The 27,941-nt window shown below is 43.8% G+C and overlaps 1 protein-coding gene across 1 annotated transcript in view; it reads right to left on the bottom strand.

Annotated features, from left to right (window-relative positions):
* Positions 1–27,941, bottom strand: part of ACVR1C (activin A receptor type 1C) — a 168,542-nt gene that overhangs the window by 82,451 nt on the left and 58,150 nt on the right. The window contains exon 2 of the mRNA XM_068245750.1: positions 8,425–8,655. Coding sequence (XP_068101851.1) covers positions 8,425–8,655 — 231 coding nt within the window. The remainder of the gene's footprint in view (positions 1–8,424; positions 8,656–27,941) is intronic.

The raw sequence follows: 27,941 nt of genomic DNA, 5'->3' as shown, positions 1-27,941 counted from the left end.
TCATGTGTCTGCTACACCGAGGTAAAAGCTACTGCAGTCAGCAATATGATGGAGAAACTCAGCACTGGGACGCTATAGACCAGTTATTATTATTTATTTATAAAGCACCAACATATTCCGTGGCACTGTACAAAGTAGGAAAACAAGCAAGGGATACATAATGATACAGACAAAGAAATATACATCAAATATGGACACTGGTACAAAATACAGATATACAAAATACAGCTTGATGTTCTTGTTCAGCAAACCAACTTAAGCCTCCTGTATGCATCAGTGTTCTCCCCAGAAATTTTTTCCAGCCGGGTGGCATGAAAAAGTAGCCGGGTGGGGCGAGATGAGAGAATGCTGGACTGGCGCTTCTTTGCACAACTCTGCTTATAGCATAGGAGGTGGTGAGCCGATGACAGCCGATGGAGCACCCGGCTAAAAGAGCCTGGGGAGAACACTGTGCATGTGACACCACTGACCAGCAACAAGAGAGGCACTTAGCTGGTGGCTAACAGCAGTGGACTGACCCTATGCAAAACTGACACACTGCTCAGTAGTAGTGATGATTGTAAATGTTCTTATTGTAATTTTAGGAAATGTAATCACTCTTATCAAGGTTGCGCTAGCATTATAGCACGCGTAACGTTCTTCACGCGCAAACTGGAATTTGCACGCAAAATTGCGGGCGTTTCCGCGCAAAAACGGCTGCAATTTCGCATGCAAATTCGTGTTTACGTGCAAAAACCGTTGCGCGCAAAACGCTATCGCGACTGTGATAAGAGTTTCACAGCTCTGTTAATCAAGCCCTATATGTGTAATTTTCATCATTATGATAATTTTTGTACTGTAATTACATTTTCTTGATAGTCAATTCATAATTACACATAATTTTCACGTAATTGCAGAAAATTATGATACATTTCCTGTATTTTTTTTACCTAATTACAAAAAATTATGTGAAATTACGAGTAACAGGAAATTAAACTTGAAATGACTATTTAACGCAGAATGATGCTGCGACATTACGAGTTACAACGAAATTATGAATTTTTCCAAATTTATGAATTACAATTTTGTCCTAATTGCAAATTATGATACGAAATTGCGCAAACGCAAAATTTTGGCTCATCACTATCACAATAGATCTTTGGGATTAACAAAGTATATCTAAAGGTGGCCGCACACAATACAATGAAATTATCAGATTATACAGCAATTAAAAAATGATCGCTTCTACAGGAAAAACAAAAGCTTTATTTTTTATTTGAGTGAAAATTTAGATCAGATTTCCTGTTTTTTTCAGATTTCCTCAATCAGCAGTGGCGGAAATTTTTTATCGATTTTCTGCAATATTGTATGGTGTGTGGTAGACTGTAGAGACGCAAGCAATTTTTGTCAGTTTTCAATAATTTTTTTTCTCTTAATTGAGGAAAAGTGTAAGACACATGTGAGGTACATTAGTCAGAAAAAAATTGTATAATAATGGCGGTATTTGTATAGCGCCTTTCTCCTGTCGGACTCAAAGCGCTTGCGAGGCAGCCACTAGAGCGCACTCAGTAGGCAGTAGCAGTGTTAGGGAGTCTTGCCCAAGAAACTCCTTACTGAACAGGCAGAGCCAAGATTTGAACCCAGGTCTCCTGTGTCAGAGGCAGAGCCCTTAACCATTACACTATCCAGCCACTGCTAGGTAAGGAAAGATCCGCAAACCAGAGAGTGGTTGAAGAAAAAAGCTTGATATACTTTATTGAACACTCCACATGACAGTAGCAATGAAACCAACTTTCCTAAAAAATTGTAGGGTGTGTGGGCGTGGCCACCTTTAGCTGGATCCGGATGTGTGAGTTGTGCATCAAGTGGTGGTGTGTTGTGAATAGTATGGGTGTGATGGCGTGCTCCCAGGTAATTTTTAATTGGTTGTTCATATACACTGGTGAAGTATTAAGACACAATACCATTTATATTTTAGATATCTTTAGGTCAGTGAAAACTTGATTTGTTCTTTCCATGGGCCGTACAACATACAGTTTGGAGGCTACACGGTGGGCACAGGAGGACCTCATGCAGCACTGGCACTGCACTTTTGGGCACCAGTACCACGTACATATTGTATTGGTGTTAAAAGTTTTTGGCACATGCAGTACCTAAAATAAGAATATTGGTAATATAATATTACCGATGTTCATGTTCAGTTACCAATGTTTTTTATATCGTTTGTTCCTGACAATATACAACTTGAGCTGTGCCATGTGCCATGTGTGAAGACCTCGGCCCTTGAGGGCTGGAGTTGGACATTCCTGCCCCAACCTTTACCCCAACACTATCCCTCCTACCAACACGCCAAACACTAACCTCCTTACCGAAATGCCCAAAATGTTTAATTCCTAACACTTACTCTGAAATTGATCCGCCTAGCACCAAAAGAACACTTAACCTCCTTAGCGGTAACCCCGTGCTGGACACGGGGTAAGCCGCCGCGGCGGATTCCTCAGGCCCTGCTGGGCCGATTTGCATAATTGTTTTTTTCAAACACGCAGCTAGCACTTTGCTACCCGCCGCGATACAGGGCTCCACCCCTGCATACCCCTTGCGCAGCCTGGCAAATCGCCGGCAGGCTGCGCTATGGGGTGGATCGGGACTCCCTGTGACGTCACGACGTCGACGACGCCGATGACGTCACTCCGTTCGTCGCCATGGCGATGGGGGAAGCCCTCAAGGAAATCCCGTTCAGAACGGGATTTCCTTATAGGCAAGTGGAGCCGGCGGCGATCTGATGCTACGGGGGGACGCCGCAGGGAGGGGGGAAGCATGTAGCTAGCGCTAGGCTAGCTACATGCTAAAAAAAAAAAAAAAAAAAGGTGAAAAAAACCCTCCCGCGGCCACGCAGTCACGCAAATCATACCGCCAGGAAGGTTAAAGCATTAGGATCAGCCATACTATGCCTGGGAAAAAAACACATATATAAGTAGATAAATACTTGATCTACTTACATAACACATGTATTCTACTTTTCATGTTTTGATTTCAGTGAATCTTATATAGTAAATGAAGAAAATTCTGCCATGTCTTTTGCCCACAGTTTAGGCTAAATCCTGATGTCATTTCTGCCCTTTACTTTTTTCTTTTCTCCTCCAATCGCTGAGTCACCTCAGCCTTGCATGTAAACACAAGTGAGCAGGGGATCAGGTTTCAGTTAAGCAGCTAGGTAGGGAAATACATGGAAGAGGAGGAATATATTATAGATAAAAAGAACCCCCAGCATGCAACTGTTTGGCACTGACTACTAATGGGCCAGTGCTCCATAAGTATTTGATAACTCCAAATCATAACAGCAGAAAAAGTTTTGAATGCAGGATTAGCATCTTTATCACTTAATACACTCAGACCAGTTGCTGTTGAAATTTGATTTTTATGGTGACACTCCCGTTTAATGTCAGTAGCTGAATAAAACAAAAAAATACTATCCCAACACTCACTCCATTTGTCAAATCTACATGTGCCACTTGCCAAACTCGCTGCACTCACGACACCTACCGATAACCCAGCTCCAAAAAAATATGGTCGGCGGCACTCCCTAAACTCGCCACATGACTTACAACTCTTGCCAAAAACAAGCTTCTTGGCAACCCATAGCAGCAATTAACATTGCAGTCTATGGGGTAGCCCAAGAAGCACTGTTTGCTGTGGTGTCAAAATGAACTGCTTCTACCGAGGCTCTACAGCCTCCTGCGGCTCTGCTTTGCATGATGTGCTTCAGCTGCATGGCATTGTGGCAACACCCACCGCTCACCCATCCTACAGTAATGCTGCTTGATTTCAGCTCTTGTGGATTTGAGAAGTAGGTTAGGATAAAAGTGGGATTATACTCTGAAGACTAACATTTCAGTAACCACTCTTAGTTACATAAAACAACATTTGAAAGCGTTCCCAAACACATGTAAAAATGTTTACTTTATCTGCAGAGAGCACTACAAGCTTGCTTGTCACTGGCTAATCGCTAAATGTAATCATTGCCAGCCAGGAGACACCTGTGTCTGTGTCTTGATTCTGCTTCCTCTTTCCTCTCTCCACTTAACAGACAAATCGCCCTGGCAACAGCTGAGGAGGAAAAAAAGGAGGTGCGAAGAATGAAGGCACAGGCAGAGAGAGATTCTGATCCGCCTGCCAATTAGCCGGAGATAAGCAAGCCTGTGTTGCTCTCTAGGGAATGCTTGAGATTGCTTTCAAATGTCTATCTAAGTACGTAACCGTAGTAACTAAAATTTTATTTTTTTACATTTAGTAAAATACCGCTTTATTTTTTTAAAAATTATTAAATATATAAATAAAATAGCAATGTCCCACCCCACATGCCACTCACGGTACTCACCGGCTCTCTGGTGCTTAATGGTAACTACAGCCCTTTGCAACCAGGAACATGGCTTTTTAACTGTCCATAACACAAATCCACTTTTCCTTTTTTAAAGATGCCCTTTCACCCTCACAAATGACTGTAATCATAACTTGACTGCAGTCAATCTGCTTATTCAGTGTTTGCTGAGCCTGACGACAGACCGCCGGGCATTGCGCTGGGCAGCTGCGGGCCTCAGACGGCCTCGCTTTTCACTTTTACCGAAATCTTGCCTCTTGTGCAACAAAACAAACAATAAGTCACCTCTGACACCGCTAAGGGAATTCACATTTCTGCAGATCAGTAGGGCAAAAGGCCTAACACTGCTTATACAGAGTGCAGAAGAACAGCTATGTGACCACTGACAATTAGCAAGGGAACATTGCCAGGCAGGGTATGATTAGAGCAAGCAATAAAATAATATGACTTTAAAGGGATATACATTTTTTATATATATTTTACATTTGGTCAGTACTAAAATGTTGTGTCTGAGAATTTCTAGTTCTTCCTGTTTGGACATAAAGCAGTAAAATCTGGCCAAAAGTGACAGAGAAAGAAAAAAAAAAAAAAAAAAACAATCACTTTTTGTAGAACAGGGAAGAATCATGATACATACATGATTGAAATGATCATTAGTGATTGTTTCAGCTGCAAATCTACAGTGTGTACAGGGGTGAAGTCTCCCCCACTGTTGATGGACTCTCCCATTCAGCGATTGCTCTTGCTCAACCAACACTGTTTTGCTAGTTCCCGCCACAGGTTGCTGTTCACTCGTACTCCCCTCTCCATTGTGCAGAATGCTCTGCTCAACTGTAAGCTAACAGTGTGTCCATAGAGCCCTCATCTCTAAAGTGTTGCCCAGGATGATTGCTAATGATAAGAAGTGCACTTAGGGCTGGTGCACACCAGAGCGGTTCTGGAACGTTTTTAAAATGCTTGCCGACCGCGTCACGTTGATGGGTGTGGCCGCGGTGGCAGCCCCAGGACCGCCTAACGCCGATCAGCGTAAAGTCCTTGGGGCTCGCAGTGCAGGAGATAGCACGCAGGCTGCACGCGCATCTCCTGTTCGGGGGGCGGAGCTCCGCCCCTCCTTCAGTCTCCGAGCGGAGACTGTTAGACGGCAAAACCGCCGTCTAAATACATTGTGCAGCGCTGCAATCAGCAGCAGCGCTGTACTGGGGACAGCCGTGTGACACAGCTGTCCCCCTGGGACACTGGAGAGCGATCGGCTCTCATAGGCAGAGCCTATGACAGCCGATCACCATGATTGGTCAGCTGTGGGGAGGAAAAATATTTAAAGAAACAGTAGTTTTTATTAGAAAAACAATAATAAAAATATTTATATAAACAAAAATAAACATGGGGGAGCGATCAGACCCCACCAACAGAGAGCTCTGTTGGTGGGGAGAAAAGGGGGGGGGGAATCACATGTGTGCTGTGTTGTGTGGCCCTGCAGCTTGGCTGCAGTGGCCTATTTTACTAAAAATGGCCTGGTCATTAGGGTGGTTTAGCACTGCGGTCCTCAAGAGGTTAAAACGCTTGCAGGGGGAAAACGCTTGGCTAATGAAAGTGAATGGGATGGTGCACACCAGAGCGGTTCGTTTTTTCCACAAACGCAAACTCGGGGGCTGCAGCATTTTTTAGATTTCTGAGGCGTTTCTGCCTTAATGTTAAAGTATAGGAAAGTGGAAAACCGCTCTGAAAAACGCTAGATCAGAGCAGTTTTCCAGGTGTTTTTGTTACAGAAGCTGTTCAGTTACAGCTTTACTGTAACAATATGTGCAATCTGCTACCCAAAAACATTCCAAAAACGCTAGGCATGTTCTGATAGAGGTTTTTGGTGTGACTGGGCCATAGAATACTTTGGGCAAAAAGCCTGCTGCTATAATAAGAATTACACTAGCAGCCAGAGGCATAACTATAAATTATGGGGGCCCCCAGCAGAACTTTGGTGGGGCCTCCCAACGTTCCCACCCTTTCCCTTACCTACTCCTTGTGATCCTCACAGCCTGGGGACCCATCTTGCAAGGGACATAAAACAAATGTGGGCATCATGATTTTCACACCCATAACAAGTGTAGCCACAAAGACACAGGGGGAAATTCACTTTTTCTCCTGAGTTTTCTCCTAGGAGATCATTTTTCATCTTCAATTTAAAATAACTCTTTAGCATTTTGCAATGGAAAAAGTACCAAAAAGTAGGTGAAAAAGTACTGTCCAAATTATTTTGAGCATTTGTTTGCTTGTTGATGATTTAAAAGGCATTTAATTTCCAAGTTGTGAAAAATAAATATCACCTAGGAAAAAACTCAGCTGAAAAAGTGAACTGCATATGGGCCCTGATCTGAAGGATGATCCCATCCATCAGAGGAAGTGAAGTAGTAATTGAGGCCCCTTTACAGTTTTGGGTCCCCCTGCAGTCACAGGGACTGCTCTCCTCTGTTTTCCCTACCACTCCATGGCCTATATGCAATTCCCTTTATCTCCCGACTTTTCCCTAGATCATTTTTCATCTTTTATTTAAAATAACTTTCCAGTCCAGCACTTTTCAACTGAAAAAGTACTGAAAAGTAGGTGAAAAAGTGCTGACAAAGTTATTTTGAGTATTTTCTTGCTTTTTGGTGGATTAGAAGGTATCGTATTGACAAGTTTAAAAATATCACCTAGGAAAAAACTCAGGAGAAAAAGTTAATTGCATATGGCCCCTTGCGTCCACAATTTTCTTTCATGCATCCAGAAATTCTAGGCTTTTGTCTGAAAACATAAAAAGTGGATCCCCTACCTGACAATGTGTGTGCTCTATTTCTAAAGGCGTTTCTACTCTAATGGACAAGAGCGATTTTTACCTTTCAGTGCTCATCCCTTTCATTTGCCAATAGCTTAATCACTACTAATCACAATGAAATGATCTATATCTTGTTTTTTCACCACCAATTGGGCTTTTTGGGGTTGATAATTGTTTTCAGTAACTACTTTATTTTCTATGCATTTTAAAGGGAAAAACAAGGAAAAAATGAAAAAATGCAATATTTCTCCCAATTTCATCACCTATAGTTTTAATCTAAACACTGCTACTGTACATAAAGCCCGCACATTTTATCTGTCTATTTGTCCTGGTTATCACAAGATTTTAATTATGCCCCTAGTACAATGTATGGTGACTATATAGTATTTGGAAATAAAGGTGTATTTTTTCTTTGGTGTTTTTTTCCCCTATTTTCACGTGCACGGAGATGCACATGCACTCGCAGGAGCGCGCACGGGCACGTGCACAGCGGCACTGTCTGACTTATAAAAACATCCCGTGACTTATAAAAACATCCCAGCTTGTCATTAAGTGGTGAAACGAATTTGATTATGGATTAAATGTTCATATTACCCTAGTGGGTATTCTGCTGGCAGCGGCGTAACTAGAGTGGAGCAGTCCCTGTGATCGCAGTGGGGCCCAGAGCTGTGGGGAGCCCCAACTACTAACTTTCCCTTCCTCTGCTACAGGGGGCTATACTCCAAATCAGGTGTTTTTGTGGGTGTGAAAATCATGATGGCCACAATTGTTTTATGACCCTTGTGAGATGGGCCCCAAGGCGTCAAGGGCAAGAAGGCAAGGGAAGGGGTGAGAACATTGTAGGGGGCCCTATTAAAGTTTCGCTGGAGGCCCTATGAATTGTAGCTACGCCACTGCCTGCTGGTGATGCAGCTGTGAAAGGGACCCCCTGGTCTACATATATTTGCGAACGTATGCACCCGAGACCTCTAATTCAGATTTAAATTTGCCGTAAGGTGACAGGTCCTCTAGCTTGGAGCAAAAAGGTAGCTGTTAACTCTGTGTAGTGCAGGGATGTCTAACTGCATTTCTCAAGGGCTGAGGTCCTCACACATTTTTGGCACAGCTCAAATGAATAGATGGGACTCAATCAGAAAAGGTTTGGGTCATAAAGTAGAACACATTTCTCCATGTCTTAGTCCATCCTAAACACTGGCATGGATGAGGCCTTCAAAAACTGGAGTTTGACACCTATGGTGAAGAGCGATCAGAGTGGTCATACCTGGGGGTAATCGGAGTGTGATGTTGTTACAGAAGTCGGTGAAGCAGCACACGGTCCTGGTGATGTTGTTGGAACTGTGACAATACACCTGAGCCTTCATATCCATTACAGACAAACAAGACTTGGACACTAACTCCTTGCCATTGGTGAGCATCACCGACACCCAGCAGGCCCCCTCCGTCTCGCAGGTGAAGTTGGTGGTCTCACACATCAGACACACGCATTTCAGACCTGTAACCAACAACAGGAAAGTGGTCAATGCAATACAATGCAATAAATATATTTGTATAGTGCTGACATCTTCAGCAGCGCTTTATCTACAGTCTTGTGACTGAGGCCCCATTCCCACTTGCTTCTGCATTCACGTTTGGCCAGCGGGAGTGGATAGTGTAATGTCCACTCCAATGGTCTGCGGTGACCTGGCTGGAGCCTGGGATGGATGCATTACTGCCATGTGCTATATGGGGAAATGCATCCACCTGGCCTGCGATTATCGAGGACTGCACAAAAGTGTGGTCTGCTTACTGCAACGGATCCAACGCAGTGTGGCAAGTGTGAACATATGTATAACATAGGAGCCATTCACTGTCCGCTTAGCAGTGAGTAGAGGAATGGAGAAAAATTGCCCGTTCTCCTCTGAAGTGGGAACAGAACTTCCTCAGACGGCCTCATAATCTAATCTCGTCCATGGTCATATGTTCATCATAGTCTAACACCAATCCTGGTAGAAGCTAATAAACTTATCAATATGATCACCTCATTTGATTCATGATCATGAGAGACTCATGCTATAGCCAGGCAAAGCGATATAGGCACAACAGCTGAAGAAGTGTGTCAGACCCACAAAATGCATTGTTGAGCCAATAAAACCTTTAAAATAACCAATTTAAATCAGAAGTCTTTATGAGGTACAGTAAGTTCTTACAGACAACTGTATTTTACTACTTTGTTACTAATAACTTTGGGAGCGTCCAAAAACATGACCTTGTAGAATTACATGGAGGACCCTGTCACACTGGACAGCATTTTTTGGATCATTTTCGTTTTGACTTGCATTAAAATTGCGGTAAAATTGCAGCAAAATAGCTGCAATTGCGATTTTTGGAAAGTTTTTACCACGATTTTAATGCACATCAATGGAAGGTGTTTTTTTTTGGTTTTTTTTTATGAAAATGACCTTAAAAACGCTCTCCGGTGTGTCTCCAACCTTAGTAGTGTAAAAAGTGAACAGTCTTAAAGTAAATCTGTAAACATTTTTTTAAAAAGTAAATCAGACACTTACCTCGATGTCCATGAGACCACCGATCCAGCGATGGGACCCTCTTAAAGTTTGCAGCCGCGCTCCCGTCAGCGTACAAGTATGGCCGCATTGCGCAGGTATAAGATGCCAGCGCAGTAGCACAGAGTGGCTCAGGCTCAGCAGAAAAGGGTACTGAGAATCCCCCCAACTGACACAAGAGGCTGCTGGTTTGACATTTGACTAATCCATCAATAATAGGGTCACCTTGAAAAACAATATAAAAAGCTATGAGTTGCTAAAAGTTTAGCCAACCACTGATAGCACGTTGTAGGTAACTTTGTTAGCAGGACTGTGGCCCTATGCCTTGGTCCTATATGGGTTGTTCTCCTGTGAAAAATGTACTAGGTGGTCTTCAAGTAAGGAGCAGTACAGATAAAAAGTGCGTACGGAGTGTATAAAACAATTCACTTTTCCAAAATAGGGTTACTTTTCCAAAATATGGTTATATAATTACTACAGTGGCAGAATACAGACCCATACTTTTTTAGAATGTGTTTGGTCAATCCAACCCCTTGCAGCCGACATGTCCCACGCAGCATCTCCGCTCACAGCTGCCGACCCGGGGTCCCCACAGGTGCAGAGGCCGACCTTGAGGTTGCCCTCTACTGCACCTGTGCGATCACCGCTGTCAATCAAGTTCATGTTGTCCACAGTGTACTATGCAGGAGCAGAACTACTGTGTCTTCACAGTACACTGCGGACAACGTGGACTTGATTGAAAGCGGAGCTGGCCCAGGCGCAGTAGCGGAGGTCGGCCTCTGCACCGGCGGGGATACTGGGCCGGCGGCTGCGAGAAGAGATGCTGCGAGGGACATGTCGGCTTCAAGGGGCTGAAGGAAGCCCAGGGTAAGTAGAGCGGGGGAGAGTTTTATGGTTGATAACTCCTTTAAGTATTTTATATAGTTTTTTTTCAATATAGTTTTTACTATAAATGATTTTATAAAGGCTTCAATTCATCAAGCATTTACGCATTCTGTAATGCTGAAAACAGCTGATTTTATGGAGTATTTTGTCAAATGTCAATTCATCAAGGCTGTTGCCGCATGGCAAGCTGAAATTACTAAGCAGTGAGGTAAATTACTGACTTGTGCGGTAAATACCTCAATAAATGTCAGCAAACGTCAATTATGGAAGATTAACCTGCTGGAGAGTGTCCATAGTAAATCCTGCGCTGCACTTTTGGCTGCCTAAGCCTGATGCGCATAGGATTTACGCCACCTGCTTTGAGCGTTCCCGACGCGACCGTGCCCACCCGAGAAGAGAGATTAAGCTGTCATATGACAGCTGACAGCTTCCCTCACTGATCAGGAGCCATGGCGATTGGCTCCTGATCACGTGATTACTACGATTGCCGGCTGATCATGGTGATCATGGAAAACAGCGGCAGTAGGAGGGGAAGAAGAGGACCAGGACTCAACTTCCAACCGTTCCCCTGGCGATCGTTGCTCCCCTCCACTCTGTCCAGCATCTCTGCTCGCTCTGCGTTGAGTGTTGGGTCCCGCCTTGATGATGTCATCAAGCCGGGACCCCGAATTTAGCGGCAGTACGAGCAGAGATGCTGGGCAGAGCGGAGGGGAGGTAGAGCTGCTCATCGCTGGAAGGTGAGTAAAGGCTGCTGACGTAGTAGCTACATCCCTGCGAGAAGATATGGGAATTTTCAGGGATGTAGTTACTCATCCCAGGGGAGGGGAGGTGGTTAAACAGGAGTGCTACCTTCTGCCTAGACAGTAGCTGGTAAAGAAGTAGTAGAAAACTTTATTGGTGCATAAACAATGCATTTTGCAGGTCTGTGCCCAGCCCACTTCCTCAGGTACTGGCTGACCCTAAAGTTCATGAGCGCATCTGTGAAAGCCACCAGTTGGCACTGTACCTAAGGAGGTGGGCACAGACTAGATCTTTACCACCAATTGTCTACATAGGAGGTAAGTGAACAACTTATACGCCTTTTTTAAACATTTTAACTTCCCTAGATGACTCTGTAATTAAATGCTTTCAGATTTCACCACGTGAACCCTTAGGTGTATGATGGAGAATTGAAATATAATTGTGTTTAACTGCTGAGACTTCAGCGGTAGCAGCTGTCGCAGTTTCTATGCAGCAGACATATGTTTATCGCCTTCTTAACTGATGCATTTACATACAAGTTTTCTATAGCCGACCAATTTGCTTTATTATTCTGCTGATTGTCAGTTCTGGAAGTGACTGTACCCACACTGCCTGCTAAGTACCGACATTCATCATAAACATACAGAAAATTCAGAACGTGTAGCTGTAATAGGGTGAAAAATAGGGGATTTATTTTATCTATTCTCCTAGGGCCTGTTGGCCCACTGACTGTCATAACTCCCTCCTCTCATTTAAAGATCTATCTTATGGGAGGAATCAGGGCCATTTTTAGGCATAGACAGCCTAGGCACAGGCCTGGGGCGTCACCTGCAGGAGGGGGCACCACAAAGCTATTTAAAGGGGCACTACAGCGAAAAACTGTAAAATGTAAAATATGTGCAAACATATACAAATAAAAAGTACATTTTTTCCAGCCATAAATGACTTTTCTCCTATAATGCTATCACTTACAGTAGGCAGTAGAAATCTGACAGAAGTGACAGGTTTTGGACTAGTCAATCTCTTCATAGGGAATTCTCAGCAAGGCTGAGGTCCCCCGCTGCCAGCTAGTTTCGTTTTTGCTGACGGGTCCATCAGGACTGGCCAAGCGTAGCTTTTTCCGCATTCCCGACTGTAATTAGCGCTATTGCGGGCTGCAACGCGTACAAAAATACGTGTTCGTAATGCGGCAACGCGTATTTTTGTACGCATTTTTGTACACAATAGCGCTAATTACAGTCGGGAATGCGGAAAAAGCTACGCTTGGCCAGTCCTGATGGGCCCGTCAGCAAAAACGAAACTAGCTGGCAGCGGGGGACCAGAGGATTAGTGAGTGGCTGCGAGGACACAGGACTGTGCAGCGGGCTGGTAGAAGCCCCAGGTGAGTAAAACTCATTTTTTTTTCTGGCTTAAGTGTCCCTTTAAAGCAAAACTGAAGTGAAAATAAACTGATGAGATAAACAATTTTATCTAGAGTCCTAATCCAAAATAGGACTTTCCTGGAGTTCCAGAGTCTGATTATGTGTTTGATAGCTAAAAAATTAATTTGAAATGTTTTATTGTTTCATGTGAATGACACTAGAACAATGATAAACCTTGAACTATAGACCTTTTTTTTTCTGTTCCCTGCACTTAAAGAGAACCGGAGGTGGCATATAGTTATCCTAACAGGACCCAGAGGCATGTTGTGTGCACAAGGACGTGTCTCTGGGTCATTGTACCGCTGCTGCTAGCCCTGTTGCGCTCTGCTGCTTCCCCCCCCCTCCTCGTGCCCTGCTGTCCTCCCTTGAAAGATTGCCAGTCTAGCAACAATCTGCTTGCAGCTAGCCTGCTTTATTTATTAGAGGCTGTCAGTCAGCCTCATACCATCTCGCCCTCGATTCCAGGCTCCCCCCACCGCTCCCCGCCTCTGTTAGCTTCCTCCGATAGGAAGCCAAGCCAAGACCCAGGAGTACTTCCTGGGTCACGGCTTGGCTTCCTATTGGAGGAAGCTAACAAAGGCGGGGAGCGGCGGGAGGGGGGGGGGTGGGAGCCTGGAATTGAGTGAGAGATGCTACGAGGGTGACTGACAGCCTCACATAAATAAAGCAGGCTAGTGACAAGAAGATCTTTTAAGGGGGACAGCAGAGTGAAGGGGGGCTGGCAGTAGCGGTACAATGACCCAGAGGCATGTCATTGTGCACACAACATGCCTCTGGGTCCTGTTAGGCTAAAAATATGCTACCTCGAGTTCTCTTTAAGTAGTTAACCTATGAGGGTTTTTTCCTCTTATGGAACAGACCAATTTTCACATTTCAGCGCTCCTCCCTTAGGAAAGTTAGGATAGTTGCTGGAAGATGTTTTTTTTTTTTGAGGGGGGGGGGGGGTGTATTTGATTATGTAACAACCTATGAAAAGTATATTTATAGGCATCCCTTATAAAAAAAAATAAAAAATCCAGTAAATATTTGGAGTTTTTATTTCTACTATTCTTTTCTATTACACGGCTGAGAGGAAAGACACTAAAACAGCAATAGGAACTCCACTAAAAACTGCAAAATGCATACAAATTTACTTTACCTCCAGGTACAGACTGGTCTTAAACTGATTGGTAAATTATGTGCTAACATGCCCCCTAATTTGCATGAGAATAGCTATTCTTGGTAAAGTACCTCATGAATTAACTCATAATTTACCTCATGAGGTAAAACATGACTAAAACCTACCTCATTAGGTAAATTACCTCACATGAGGTAATTTGTTTGATAACCCTACCAGAATTGAGGCCAATGTACTAAAGGAGAGGCTGACAGATCCTATGTTCAATATACGATCCATTCATGCATTATTATAAATTGTTGCAGTACCGACATGTGCGGACATGTCTGTTCCGTCCATTGCCGTGACTGAATGCAAACTCACTGCAAGCTGCAATAATTACAGACATCTGAGAGAAATCAATCATGTCAGGATAGCAATGCTATTATGAGACGTCCAAAGCAATGGATATATCTGAACAGGTGTTCCGTTCAGTGTTCTGATCCACGGAAGGTGACAACATATATGCTGTCCCCGTCTAGGAAATGAATCCATGGTGTGAGTCTAGTGTGAGCCATACTCACTCGAAGATGCCGGGAGATGGATGAGGGAACCTCACAGTGCCGCCAAGATGGATGAGGGAACCTCACAGTGCCGCCAAGATGGATGAGGGAACCTCACAGTCCCGCCAAGATGGATGAGGGAACCTCACAGTGCCGCCAAGATGGATGAGGGAACCTCACAGTGCCGCCAAGATGGATGAGGGAACCTCACAGTGCCGCCAACGATCGTTCCCCGAACCATCTTTCTACCTGTGGGAACATGTGACGGCACATGACGGGCACAAATGAGAGGTGGCACTTTACGTGGGAGTCGTCAGGGATCTTAAAGATCCGATCCACCGTGACGGTCGTAATCGCCGCATGGTGCAAAACGATATTTGTTTAATTGTGTACGTACCCACATTGTGAGGTTGTGGAATTGATTGCTCGTGGTGCAAAAAAATCACCGGTCATTGGAAAAATTGCACAAAAAGTTGTGTCGTGGGTATACGCCTTTACAGCACTAAGCATTCCACACTTATTTGTAAGACACAGCATATGACATGAGTCATAGATCCAATCCAGCAGAAGGCACCACGATTCAGCCATGTGTGGGGGTGAGTGAGGTATATGTACTAAAGACACTTGTCAGACAGTCATTATTGGATCAATTTTCTACTGGATCCATTACTGGACACAATTTCCTGCTTGCGCATGCATGCGCTGTACTTCCTGTTGTCATCATCCTCTGAGCAGCCAAGTGCCTCCAGGCTGTCAGTGGAGACGATGGAGTCTATTTATAAAGAAATGATAACCACAAACTATTCCACAGTTCTAAAAATGGAGTGATCTATTTTTTTTTTTTCTAGTGACGATCAGTGTTTTGATCTCTTGCCGTAACTACACTAGAAATGTGATCCAAAGCTTGATGTACTTAATTAGGCAATCATTATCGGAAATCATAGGGATTACAAGAAACAGGTGTCCCTGTATAAAAGTTGTAATCAGTTAACGGGAATTTTCACTTTTATAATATGGTGATCTGGAAAAGAATTGCTCTTCTGTAGAACATTTTCTGACAATATTCAGGGTCCCTATTAGTTATTTTTCAAATGGACTAACCTGAGCTGCAAACAGGATGTGGGGCATGGTCTACTGGTGTAACTGCTAGGAGACCACCAGTAGACACAACCCAGTGGCGTAGCTAAGGAGCTGTGGGCCCCGATGCAAGTTTTACATTGGGGCCCCCCAAGCACTCATACATAACAATTGATACGGTGCGCCAAAACCTGCCAATGGCAACTACAGTGTCAGAGGTGCAAGAAGGGGATGGGGAACAGCTTGTTAATGATTAACACTATTTAAAGTATCTATAGGAGTGATTATTATGAGCACAGGCCCAATAGAGAACTAATACTGTAGTTGAGGCAGGGCCCTTCGGGGCCCCTCTGGCCCAAGGGCCCCGATGCGGTTGCTACCTCTGCACCCCCTATTGCTACGCCCCTGACACAACCCCAGTACCACCAGTAGACTCACCCTAAGTACCACCAGTGGAAACACCATGAGTACCAGATCATTTTTTTGTGATTTGACATTTACCATATTCCAATTTTATCTGTTATAGGCTACTTACAGTGTACATGAGATAGACACTAAAAGATTTTATACTTACCGGGGCTATCTCCATCCCCATGAGCACCGATGCCTTCCTCGCCATCCTTCCCAGTGCCTCCATTCGCTTTGTATCAGTCCTGGCAATCTGGCTCAGTCATGCCAGTCGGCTCTTCTGCACATGCACATGTATTGTATGTGCACACTGTATGCACTGTATGTGCAGAAGAGCCTGACTGGGGCGGCTGAGCCAGTTACTGGCACCAATACCAGGTGAACGGAGGCCCCTGGGAGGATGGTGAGGGACGCATCGGTGCTCATGGGGCCGGAGGAAAAAAAAGCATTGTCCTCTGTGCTAAGTAAATAAAGTCGTTTGAAATTATACTTGAGTAGTAGGCCAACACGTATCTTCTTTTTTAAATGGTTTTTAAATTATTTTATCACCATTGGGTGCCTCCAGTTATTGTTGTTGATCATATCAATTTATTATTTCATTATTATTAAATTTGTCTTTTAATAAATATTGTTTTTATTACTCTTTGTATAACTCATAAATTATTGTATTATTTATCTGTTTCGTTTTTACTAAGCGTTAAATAAAGTTTAAACTTCAAAATAAGTTTTATTTGATCTAACAAGGGTAAAAGGGAAGAGGAGGAAAATGTTTATAGAACAAAGAAGTAACATAAATGGAAGTGGTATTGCAAACATGTAAACAATATATGATTGATTCTGGAACACTGCGTTTTATTTCTACTCAGAACATAGGCAAACGCAGGGGGGGATTACAGCTGCCCAGAATCCCCCCTCAGACCAGGGCCAGTGCAGTGTCTGGGGACAGGCACAAGTTGAGACACCAGAATATCTGCAGGTATCCTGCAGCCCACAGCACCGCCCCCTTTCTTATACTGCTACAGTTGACTTTGGATGTAACAGCAGCGTGTGTACAGAGCATGTAGCAGCTCTGGGGAATGTGACAGTCAGGTATGAGCACAGCCCTGTGCCCTGCTGTGTGAATGCTTCACTTTCTCCTTTATTACCAATGTCGGCTGTCCTCATTATTATCTGTATCCAAAGTACTCCTGATCGATCCCGTTGTAGGTCGGTCGAACAGGAAATTGCATTGTGTGTACCCAGCATGATGTCCTACCATATTAATATACTGTATTTTGCGGGCTGAGGGAGACCTTTCAGGAATCTCCCCTTTGAAAATCCTGGGTTTGCCCCTGCAGAACATGACGTATACTATCACAACAACTTAAAATTGCATCTGTGAGCAAACTCCATAATAAAGCGTCTGAATTAGTAAATAGATTACATATGTCAACCATTAAAGAGGACCTGAACTCAGAGCTTCCTTTCTGCTCGAAAAGAAAAGCAACAGCATAATAACCTTTAAAGGAAAAAAATTATTTGTTACAGCTGATACCAATCCTGTAATAAATCTGCAGTGTGTCTACTTCCTGCTTTCACAGGAGCAGACATATTGCTAACATCCTGTGTTTACCAATTAGCTGCTCTGCTGTGGCAGTCAGCTGACACAGCAGAGTGATCAAATTCCAACTTGTGATTAGATGCAAATGAGGGGAATTAGACCTGCTAAACTCCCTTAATACATACAGGGTGTGTTTCTCTCGGTTTTCCTTCTGTCCTGTGCAAGAGTTCAGGTCCACTTTAAGGAAATAAAAAAGCCAGAGAAAAAGAAAAATACACAAAGTAACTAGCAATGGGAAACAAAAGAAATATAATCATGAGGCGAAAGAAGCTTGGCAGATGGGTGGACCATTCTGTCCCTTTAAATAGGCTTGAGGTGAGTGGGTTGGAGCACCCACACGTCAGGTGACCGCGATATTCTACTCCATCTGTGATGATATCACTACTAAAGTTACACTTCACGCTTTACGTAAACCACAAATGTATACTGGTTAGGGATACTTTACAGAAGAACAAGACTGTTTGAGTATCTTGGTCCATATCTTTCTTCAACCTATGGTGGCTTGAGGTTCACTTTTTTTTGGGGGGGGGGGGGGCAAAGAGGGCCCGATGGCTGGCTGGTGGGTGGGTCCATTTGAGTGATCAAAATCAATGTTTGTATGGTGAACTTTAGATATTTTTGGCATAACTCAGGTGATAAATTTAAAGGATACCAGAGGCGAAAATAAACTAAAGAAATAGTGTTTTATAGTTGTAATTTTCTATACGTGAAAGTTACACTGTAGTCACTTCCTGTCTGAGTCAGGACTGAGTCAGCCCCTTACATACCTGATGTTTAACTCTTTCAGGCAGAGAAAGACAAAAAGGAACACAGCATAGTTATTTTTGTGCTTTGCACTGTACATACACATGTCTATCTCATCATGTCACATGTCACCTCAGGTATCCTTTAAGACTAACTAGTTCAGCAATGATAGGAACCAAATGTACCTATCAGAAACAGAACTCAGAGGCTTTTGAGCAGAACAGATTGCCTCACTACTCTTTAAGCAAGGGAAGGAAGAAGAGACGGGAGGGAGAGAAACACTGTGTGTGTAACTCCCTATCTTAGTAGCTAAGCATTGCTGGAGACTAGAGCTTGTATGTAAAATACAATCTCTAATTTATTGGCTAATTTAAATGAAAAACAGTAAGCTTTCAGTTTGTAAGCCTTCTTCAGACTTTATTCCTGTTGACTGGCAATGTTAGAGCACACAATCAGAGAAAGAGATTTTTTTGCAAATATAAGTGTCATCCATTCCAGATACATTAATTAGAAGGGACCTTGCAAGGATTGTGAGGTATTTATGGCAAATAGATAAGACCTTTGGTTTACTTAACGCCTGCATAGGCTCAAGCTGAGATGGAGAGTTTTTTTTACAGACCCTTTCCTGTTCACTGTACACTGCTGGAGCCTGTAAACAGTTATCTGTTTGTTGCTGAGCGGGGGGGGGGGGGAGGGCACTCAGGGGGGCACAGTGATTCTCAGGAGGCTATTGCCCCAGGGTGCCCCAGTGTAGCGCCGCCTATGTTCTTCAAATTATTCTGACTATGGCTGTTAATGGTATACAGATGTAAATCAGTGCTATTGGCTGGTAGCGGCACATTGAGAATAAGAACGGTTCATACATGCCTGGGTGTAATAGATAGCGGAGATACCGCTGCAGAGACAAGCGGCATGGCGGCTATCTCCGTGTATCAGCCAGCGACCTCTGCTGCGCGGATACATGCTGATACTTTGCCTGGTCCTTCTATTGCTCACAGGTTAAGGGCTATGTGTGCGCGAGCCGAGCGACAGGACCTCTATGCATCTAGGAGGGGAGTCAGCTGACGCGCGGTCAGCTGATTCCTGCCAGCGTCCGGATTGGCTGAGTGACTGGGGCAGCGCTGTGGAGCATGGTTGGGTATATATAGGACAGGCCTGTCAGTAGCTCCTCGTCTGCTGTTGCAAATGCTATCGTGTTAGCGCTCAGACCTTAGTTAGATCCCAAAGTGTGCTAGAACAGGCCGGAGCCGGGGATCCACACTTAGCCAGATTCTGTTGATAGCTTAAAGTACTAATTGCATTGTTTATTTGTTATGACTTTCTGCTTCCTCTGACTATCCTCCAGTTTGTCGATTCTGTACCTCAGCCATCTGATTCACGTTTCCGACCCTGCTTTTTATTGACGCTGAATCAGTCTTCCGTTTCTGTACTGTACCTGTGCGCTCATTGCCTACTCTGCCTGTCTGACCTCGGTACCCGCACCAGTGGGCCTAGCCACTGGTGAGGGAAATTACTGTTTGTATCATCTACTCCTAGGCTGCAGTACGGTCTGTATCATCCACACCTAGACTACAGTACCGTCTGTATTACCAACTCCTAGGCTGCAGTACTGTCTGTATCACCTACTCCTAGGCTGCAGTACTGTCTGTAGTGCCAACACTACTAGGCTGCAGTACTACCGGAATCACCTGCTCCACAGGTGATCAGTTGTTTAGCTCTGGTTGTATTATCTTCTACTTGCGTTTGTGCTTCCAACACTCTCGGCTGCAGCACGGTCTGACTCACCTGCCCAATAGTGAGCACCGGCTGCAGTACTGTCTGGGTCACCCGCTCCTCGGGTGAACTCGCTCATCCTTATTACTGTTACACCAAACACTATACTACATTAGCTACCTTGTGCTTTGCTATACTTGTATTATTGGTGATTCTGCAGATCACCATATAATCAGGTATAGTATCTGTATTATTGGTGATACTGCAGATCACCAATAATCAGAAAATCTGTTCAGCTGACACCTATCGTTACACTGGGATCATTATTGTTTTTGCTGGATCACACTTGACAGAAACTAGGAAACATACACACATAGCAGACAGTGTTAAGACTTTATGACAAATCCAAGCTAAAGCAGCACACTTGCGGAACACTTAATACTCAACCGCACCCACGGGGAAAGAGTCAGGCAAATCCATTGTCTTTAAATATGTAATTCCCAGCCTCACTAACCGCACTGTTGCCTGATCATTCCCCACCTCGTCTTTGTCCAAACAAAGGTTTAACTGTTCCCACAGAAGGTGTGTCCTTCAGTACTTGAGCCTTCCAGAATGAAGTGTCTATCACCTCAAGTGTCTATCCCTGCCATGTGCTGAGGAGGACCAAAAGTCCAAAACAGGCTGTCTACATGTGGGGTTGGTGTGGCTGTGTAAAATTGAAAGCTATAGTCTTGCTATACACCAGCAGTTCTGGATGCTTGCCTGGCTACAGGGGCATAAATAGATAATTTGCATATTCAGTAGTGGTGCATTGTGGGTAACCACAGGTGTTCATTGAAAGCTGAATTATTGCAAGTTTCCTTTTGATTTAAGAAGGCAAATCCAGGGCCGGATTTACCATAAGGCACTGTAGGCACGTGCCTACAGGCGCCTGATGATGGAAAGGCTGCTCACTCCCCTCTCTGAGCTCCTTCCTCTCTCCTTTCCCATGCAGAGCCCTCGGCATTCCACTAATCAGATCTCCCTTCAGTCACGGGCACCTCTAACTACTTAATACTGAAATCCCTCTAGTTACCTGATACTTGGGGCAACTTGAACTACTTAATACTGAGGGCATCTCTGGCTACCTAATGCTAAGGAACATATGTAGCTACCTATGACAGGCAAGGAAAGTAAGGGAGAAGAGACAGCTGGGACAGCCAGCACACTTGTGGTTCAGTTTGGTGGGGGTTTGTAGGTCAATGGAAGCTGAAATCTAAGGTGCCAGAACATCTGTGCCTATAGGCTCCTGTGATGTAAATCCGGGCCTGGGCAAATCACACCAAGTGATTTTTTGTTTAGTAGGAGGGCTTTTCGGTCTCTTTTAGCCCCCTATACATTCCTAGAGGTTGGGTCACCCCGAGCTGCTTGGTTACTCTATCACCTCACACTTCCTCATATGAGAGTTAGGAGGACTCCACACTGCTTGAAAAAGTATTTAAAGGAGAACTCGATGACGTGTCGCTGGACTGAACTGGGAATTCAGTAAGAGTAATATTTGTAATTTAAACCTCTGGAATATTTTATTGTCCTTTAAAAGTTACACAATCCTTTAAAAGTCACAACAATTTCAGACAGTCCCTTTAAAGTGGAACTGTAGAGAAAATAACATCCTATATAATAAAGCCACTGTCCCTGCGTGCTCCTGTGCCCCTGTGTCCGTGCGTCGTCCCTGGTGCGCATGCACTGCATGCAGACGGACTTTGGCCAGCATGGGACGACTGGGGCGGGGGGGTGGGCGTGTACACGTGCGTTCATGTGCTCACGTTGTGGGGGGTGGGGAGTTGAGGCCTAGGACCCCTTTTTTAAAGGACCTTTAACCTAGTAGTGAAAACAATTGATTATTGTTTACAATATTCTGATTTATAGAATATTTTGTCAATGTTTGCCTATTGAGGAAAAATATTTCCTCTCCCTGTCATTTGGAAGTATATCATTGGTGCTGACACCTTTCATTCTGCTGGTTGATCTCTATGGAATGTTCATTACTGAGAGTTCTATGCACAGAGAGAGATATTGCTTGCTTGGCAGTTAAAAACAGCCGTTATTTCCCACAATGCAATGAGGTTCACAGACAGCAGACTGTCAGGACCATAGTCATGTCATCACACTGTGGGAGGGGTTTCACCATACAGACCTCCCCGATGCTCTATTTGACAAAAGGTAACGATTTCTCCAGGAAAAAGGGGTATCAGCTACTGATTGGAATGAAGTTCAATCCTTGGTTAAAGTTCCTCTTTAAGAGAGTCTGAAGCGAGAATAAATCTCGCTTCAGACCTCATAGCCGCGGGATAGCGGCGTTTTAGCAGGGGCACACATGCCCCTGCTAAAACGCCGCTATCCCGCGGCTTAACGGGGGTCCCTGATCCCCCAAACCCCCTTCGTGCAGCCGGGGAGTGCTTCCGCATTGGGGCAGGGCTAACCGCCGCAGCCCTGCCTCATGCGCGTCTATCAGACACGTACCTCCGCCTCTCCCCCGCCCCTCTCAGTCTTCCTTCACTGAGAGGGGCGGGGGAGAGGCGGCGATGCGCGTCTGATAGACGCGACTAGAGGCAGGGCTGCAGCCGTTAGCCCTGCCTCCAGGAAGAAAAAATGTCACGACCATGTCTCGGACCAAGTTTTGCGGGGGGGGGGGGGGGGGGGTTGGGGGTGAAGGGACCCCCGTTTAGCCGCGGGATAGTGGCGGTTTAGCAGGGGCACACATGCCCCTGCTAACTATGAGCTCTGAAGTGAGATGTATTCTCGCTTCAGAGTCTCTATAACTGACTGACTGAATTATGAGATTAAATCAGAGGATAAGAAGAGAAAGCGATTGCTTGAATTGCGGCATCCAGGGATTTTTTAGCGTGAAAACACAGGAGAAAAGTTAATTGTATAACGGCCTTAGTGTGAAGCCCTAAGAAGATAAAGATGACAGTTATTCTCTTATCTTAAAGGACCACTATTGCAATTTTGGATTTTGGACTAAACCATCTCTTCAAGGGGATTCTCCGAAAATTCCTTTATTTTCAAAAGCACTCTCTGGATGGCAGTGGTACACTCCAACTGCCAAAATAGTGCGCAGCAAAGGAGACTGGCTTACCAACACCGTTGCCCCAGTCCTTTTCCAGGGAGTGGTTTTGAAAAGCAAAATAAAATACTGAAGACCCCCCATGAGGAAATGAACTAGTCCAAAATCTACTGTAAATGACAGCTTCGTAGGAAGAGAAGATCATGTACTTTAAATATTAAAAATGTTAGTGTTAGTGGTCCTTTAAGGTTTAACCCATTAGCATCTTCAATAGAGTTATCTCGTTTAAGATAAGTGCACTGCCTTTGTCCTCAGTCGGCATAACTCGTTGTGCTGTAAATTCTTGGAATGCTTTGATCTCTCTCTACTAGCAGAAAATATAGAAACTGAAAGCAAGAAGCCCTCTGCTATTGTCTAAACACTGCCCTCTAGTGACAAATGGCCATAAATACACATCACAGCAGTTCTAAATAGAAGCAAGGAACTGTAACAAATAAAAAATAAAGAAAATGTGCTCAAATAAATTCTCCTGGAGCTCTTGCAAGCCGATAAATAAACTGACTGCTAAAGGGTTAAGGTTTAAGAAATCAATAGTAGTGCCCAATTAAATCATGGCAGATCACATCTTGATTATCTTTTCATCTACAATGATTGTGTCATCATTCTAACCACCACTCTGGCCATGCCTCATAGACTGTTATAATACAGCCAGAGCACAACTTCCAACAGTGGCTCTTGTGAACTATACTCTGAGGTCATTGGGTTATTCTGTTCCATCTGTTCTCCTCTCATAAAATGTACACTTGTTGGGGAGAAAATGACTGCCTATATAATGACAGCCTTAGACAGGGCATGTTTACAGTATCTTTATCTCCAGCGTTCTGCCACTACAGTTAGCTTATCACCTCCCAGAGCACAGCAACTGAACTGCAGACAAGGACCAGGATAATGAAATGTTATTAACACAGTCAGGTTGTTAATGTTTAACTTTCCAGCAGGTCCTTACTATAATAACAGCTTTTTATCTTTCATAAAACCTCTTAGGCATTTCTGGTACACAAATCAACAGCTTTAAGGTAAACAATAAAGACTATACATAAAGACAATGCAGACAGGGCATGGAAAACAGAGGTTAAGTAAGCAAATTACGACAAGGACTGTCTGGGCCATATCACGATGTGTTGCAACTTGTAAGCCAATAAGAAGAAAACATATGGATTTTTAAATGTGAATTGATTTAAAGTAACTTTTAATAATGTAACAGCTATGCAGTTCTTCTCCCTCCCCCCCCCCCCTTGCACCCAACCCACCCCTTCCTCCCCTTCTCCACCACAACCTCCACATTATACCCCTTAAAGAACTTAACCTATTTTAGTTCCTGGACGTAGAAACTACGTCCAGGAAGCATGCGCGCTCCCGCAGCCGATCGCTGCGGTTCGTTAGCCAGGCAATCAGTGAATCGGGCTATGGTGCCCGATCACTGATTCCTCTCCCCCGCTGAAAAAGCGACAGCTTCTCTCGGAAGCTTCGCTCTTTCTGGCTGCAACGTCCCCCATGCGTCTCTCTAAGCGTATGTTACGCTTAGAGTGACGTCATGTAAACAAACTCATGGCCGCCATTTTGTGGCCAAAAAGTAAAACTACAACTAAAAGTAAAAAAATAAAACTAAACACACATTTACATTATAAAACAATTGTTTACATCCTACCCTCCCAAAAATACCCAAATAAAATGTTTAATATAAAATAAAATAAAAATACAATAAAAAACAAAACAAACATGTAGATATTTACCTAAGGGTCTAAACTTTTTAAACATCAATGTAAAGATGAAATATTTTTTTTATTTTAAACTTGTAAATAGTGATAGATGCAAAACGCAAAAAAATGCACCTTTACTTCCAAATAAAATATTGTCGCCATACATTGTGATAGGGACATAATTTTAACGGTGCAATAACTGGGACATATGGTCAAATACAATACGTGAGATTTAATTATGGAGGCATGTATTATTTTAAAAGTATAATGGCTGAAAACTGAGAAATAATGATTTGTCTCTGTTTTTTTCTTATTCTTCCTGTTAAAATGCATTTACAGTAAAGTGCTCTTAGCAAAAGGTACCCCCCAAAGAAAGCCTAATTGGAAGCGGAAAAAACAAGATATAGATCAGTTCATTGTGATAAGTAGTGATAAAGTTATAGGCTAATGAATGGGAGGTGAACATTGTTCAAGTGAAAACGACGGAACGCAAATGGGTTAATAAAGTAAATCTGAACTCTTGCGCAGGGCAGAAGGAAACAAATAGAAATTCACCATGTATGTATTTAGAGAGTTTGGCCTGTCTAATTCCCTCTCATCTGTGACTAATCACAACTGTAATTTGATCGCTCAGCTGCACCAGCTGGCTGCCTTGGCAGAGTAGCTAATTTGTAAACACGGGATGTTAATTGTATATCTGCTTCCATGAAAGCAAGAAGTAGACACGCTGCAGATTTATTGCAGGATTAGTATCAGCTGTAACAAAGAAATGTTTTTCTTTAAAGGTTATTATGCTGTTGCTTATCTTTAGAGCAGCTAGGAAGTTCTGAGTTCAGGTCCGCTTTAAGAATGTATGTAGTGCCTCATCTAGCCGCTCATCCTTGCTGTTAAATGTTGGTACATCATCACTTCAGGTGTATTTTACCTTCCCCCTCTTGCACTGGATGTGGCGACTGCATCTCAGGTCAATGAGGTAGTGTCTTGCAGGTCTTTTTTTTTTGGGGGGGGGGGGGGGGGAGAGGGGATGAAGTCCACCAAAAGGAAGTGGTCTTAGCACTGGGTATCAGCTATGCATGTGAATTTGTATTTTGGGAGGGGGCTTTAGATACTCACCTAGGAAGAAGAAAGGCTCCGGATCCCTTTGAGCAGGGATGCCAAACCAGTCCTTCGAGGGCCGAGGTCTTCACACGTTTTTGGTGCAGCTCAAATTAATTGATGGGTCTGAATCAGAAAAGGTGTGGTCCATCAGGTAGAACACATTCCTCTCTTTCTCAGTCCATCCTAAGCACTGGCATGGATCTGGCCCTCCAGGCCTGGAGTTCGACACATGTGCCTTAGAGCCTTTCCGGTCCTCTCTGAGTCCCCTCGCGCCAGGCACTTTTTGTACACAACACTGACAAGGTAAGCTTAATGTCGGCTCTACTCCGCCCTCCCTGAGCACCAGTCCAGTCACATTAACCACTTGAGGACCACAGTGGTAAACCCCCCTAAAGACCAGGCTGTTTTTTTCATAATTGGCCACTGCAGCTTTAATGCCAAACTGCAGGGCCACACAGCACACGAGTTATTCCCCTCCCCCTTTCTCCCCACCAACAGAGCTCTCTGTTGGTGGGGTCTGATCGCCCCCCCAGTTGTTTATTTTTTTTTTTTATAAATATTTATCTCTTTATTTTTCTATTATTTTTTACAATTTTTTTTGTTTGGTTGTTTCCCAAACCCCTCTCTCCCCTCAGCCAGCCAATCACAGCGATCGGCTGTCATAGGCTTCTGCCTATGAGAGCAGATCGCTCTCTTGTCCCGTCCCCAGTACAGCGCTGCTGCTGATCGCAGCACTGTACTACATGTAAAGACAGCAGTTTCGCTGTCCAACAGTCTCCCGAGCGGCAAGACTGAAGGTGGGGCGGAGCACTTTGTCCTGCTATTCAGCTTCAAATCCGCATCCAAACTGGAGATAACAGTATCTTTGTTTACATTCCAATGTTGTTACAATGTGTGTAAACACAGTGTAACAAGTGAAAAGGAGCTCTCTGTGAAGCTCTCTGTGCTTCAAGCATACAAACAGCTCAGAACAGCTAATTAGAAGATGTTAATATATAATAAAAAGCAGTATGAATAAAATGCAATGGCAGGTTTCAGGGCAAGATAAACTACACTTTGGAAACTTGTAATTTCTAAACAGACAATATTACTTATGCACAAAACACATTTTTATTGTATGTCGGAGTTTCAGACCACTTTAAGTTCACCAATTCAGCAGCATAGCGTGCGCAGAGTGCCCGCTCCCCCATTATGCACGCTACGCTGCCCATAGCACACATAGCGTGCAGGGACACTGATTTAAAGTGACTCTGTAACAAAAATTACAACGTTTTTTCTACCATCCTACAAGTTCCTAAACCTATTCTAATGTGATCTGGCTTGCTGCAGCTCTTTCTACTATAACCATCTCTGTAATAAATCAATGTATCTTTCCCCTGTCAGACTTGTCGGCCTGTGTCTGGAAGGCTGCCAAGTTCTTCAGTGTTGAACTGTTCCTCTATGCACACTCCAGTGTGTGTTTTATTTACATAAGCCAGCAGCTTCTCTGCTATCTTATCAGTGATAGAAGAGAGCTGGATAAAAATCCTCCTCTGGAGGCTGTGAAAGGAGCTGGTCTGTCACATACTGAGGAATTAACGACATAGGCAGAGCTGTCTGCAGGAAGCCTGTAATGTTCAGTGCATGAGAGAAGCTGGGGACAGAAGGTAAACACACACAAGTGATCTCTTGAGATTCAGAAGTAAGGCTGTATACAGCCTGCTTGTGTATGGATGTATTTTCTATGTGTGGACATGCTGTACATCAACCTACTTCCTGTTTTGGTGGCCATTTTGTTTGTTTATAAACGAACTTTTAAAAACTGTTTTTGACTACTTTTAATGCGGCGGGGAGCGGTGAAATTGTGACAGAGGGGAATAGGAGATGTCCCCTAACGCACTGGTATGTTTACTTTTGTGCGATTTTAACAATACAGATTCTCTTTAAGGCGCGTGGATTCACTAGCGCTTGTAACATCAGATAACTTGCGCTGTTACACAGTGCTATGTTTAGTGAATCAAACCCTATGACTATACTTGTATACTGTCTTTTTTTTGTACAAATAACAAAATTATTTGTTATAAAAAAGTCCTCATTCACACCT

The sequence above is a fragment of the Hyperolius riggenbachi genome, chromosome 7 (assembly GCF_040937935.1).
Source record: "Hyperolius riggenbachi isolate aHypRig1 chromosome 7, aHypRig1.pri, whole genome shotgun sequence".
Lineage (NCBI taxonomy): Eukaryota > Metazoa > Chordata > Amphibia > Anura > Hyperoliidae > Hyperolius > Hyperolius riggenbachi.
The sequence above is the reverse complement of the archived record's forward strand: the minus strand, read 5'-3'. Positions and strand labels throughout refer to the sequence as shown.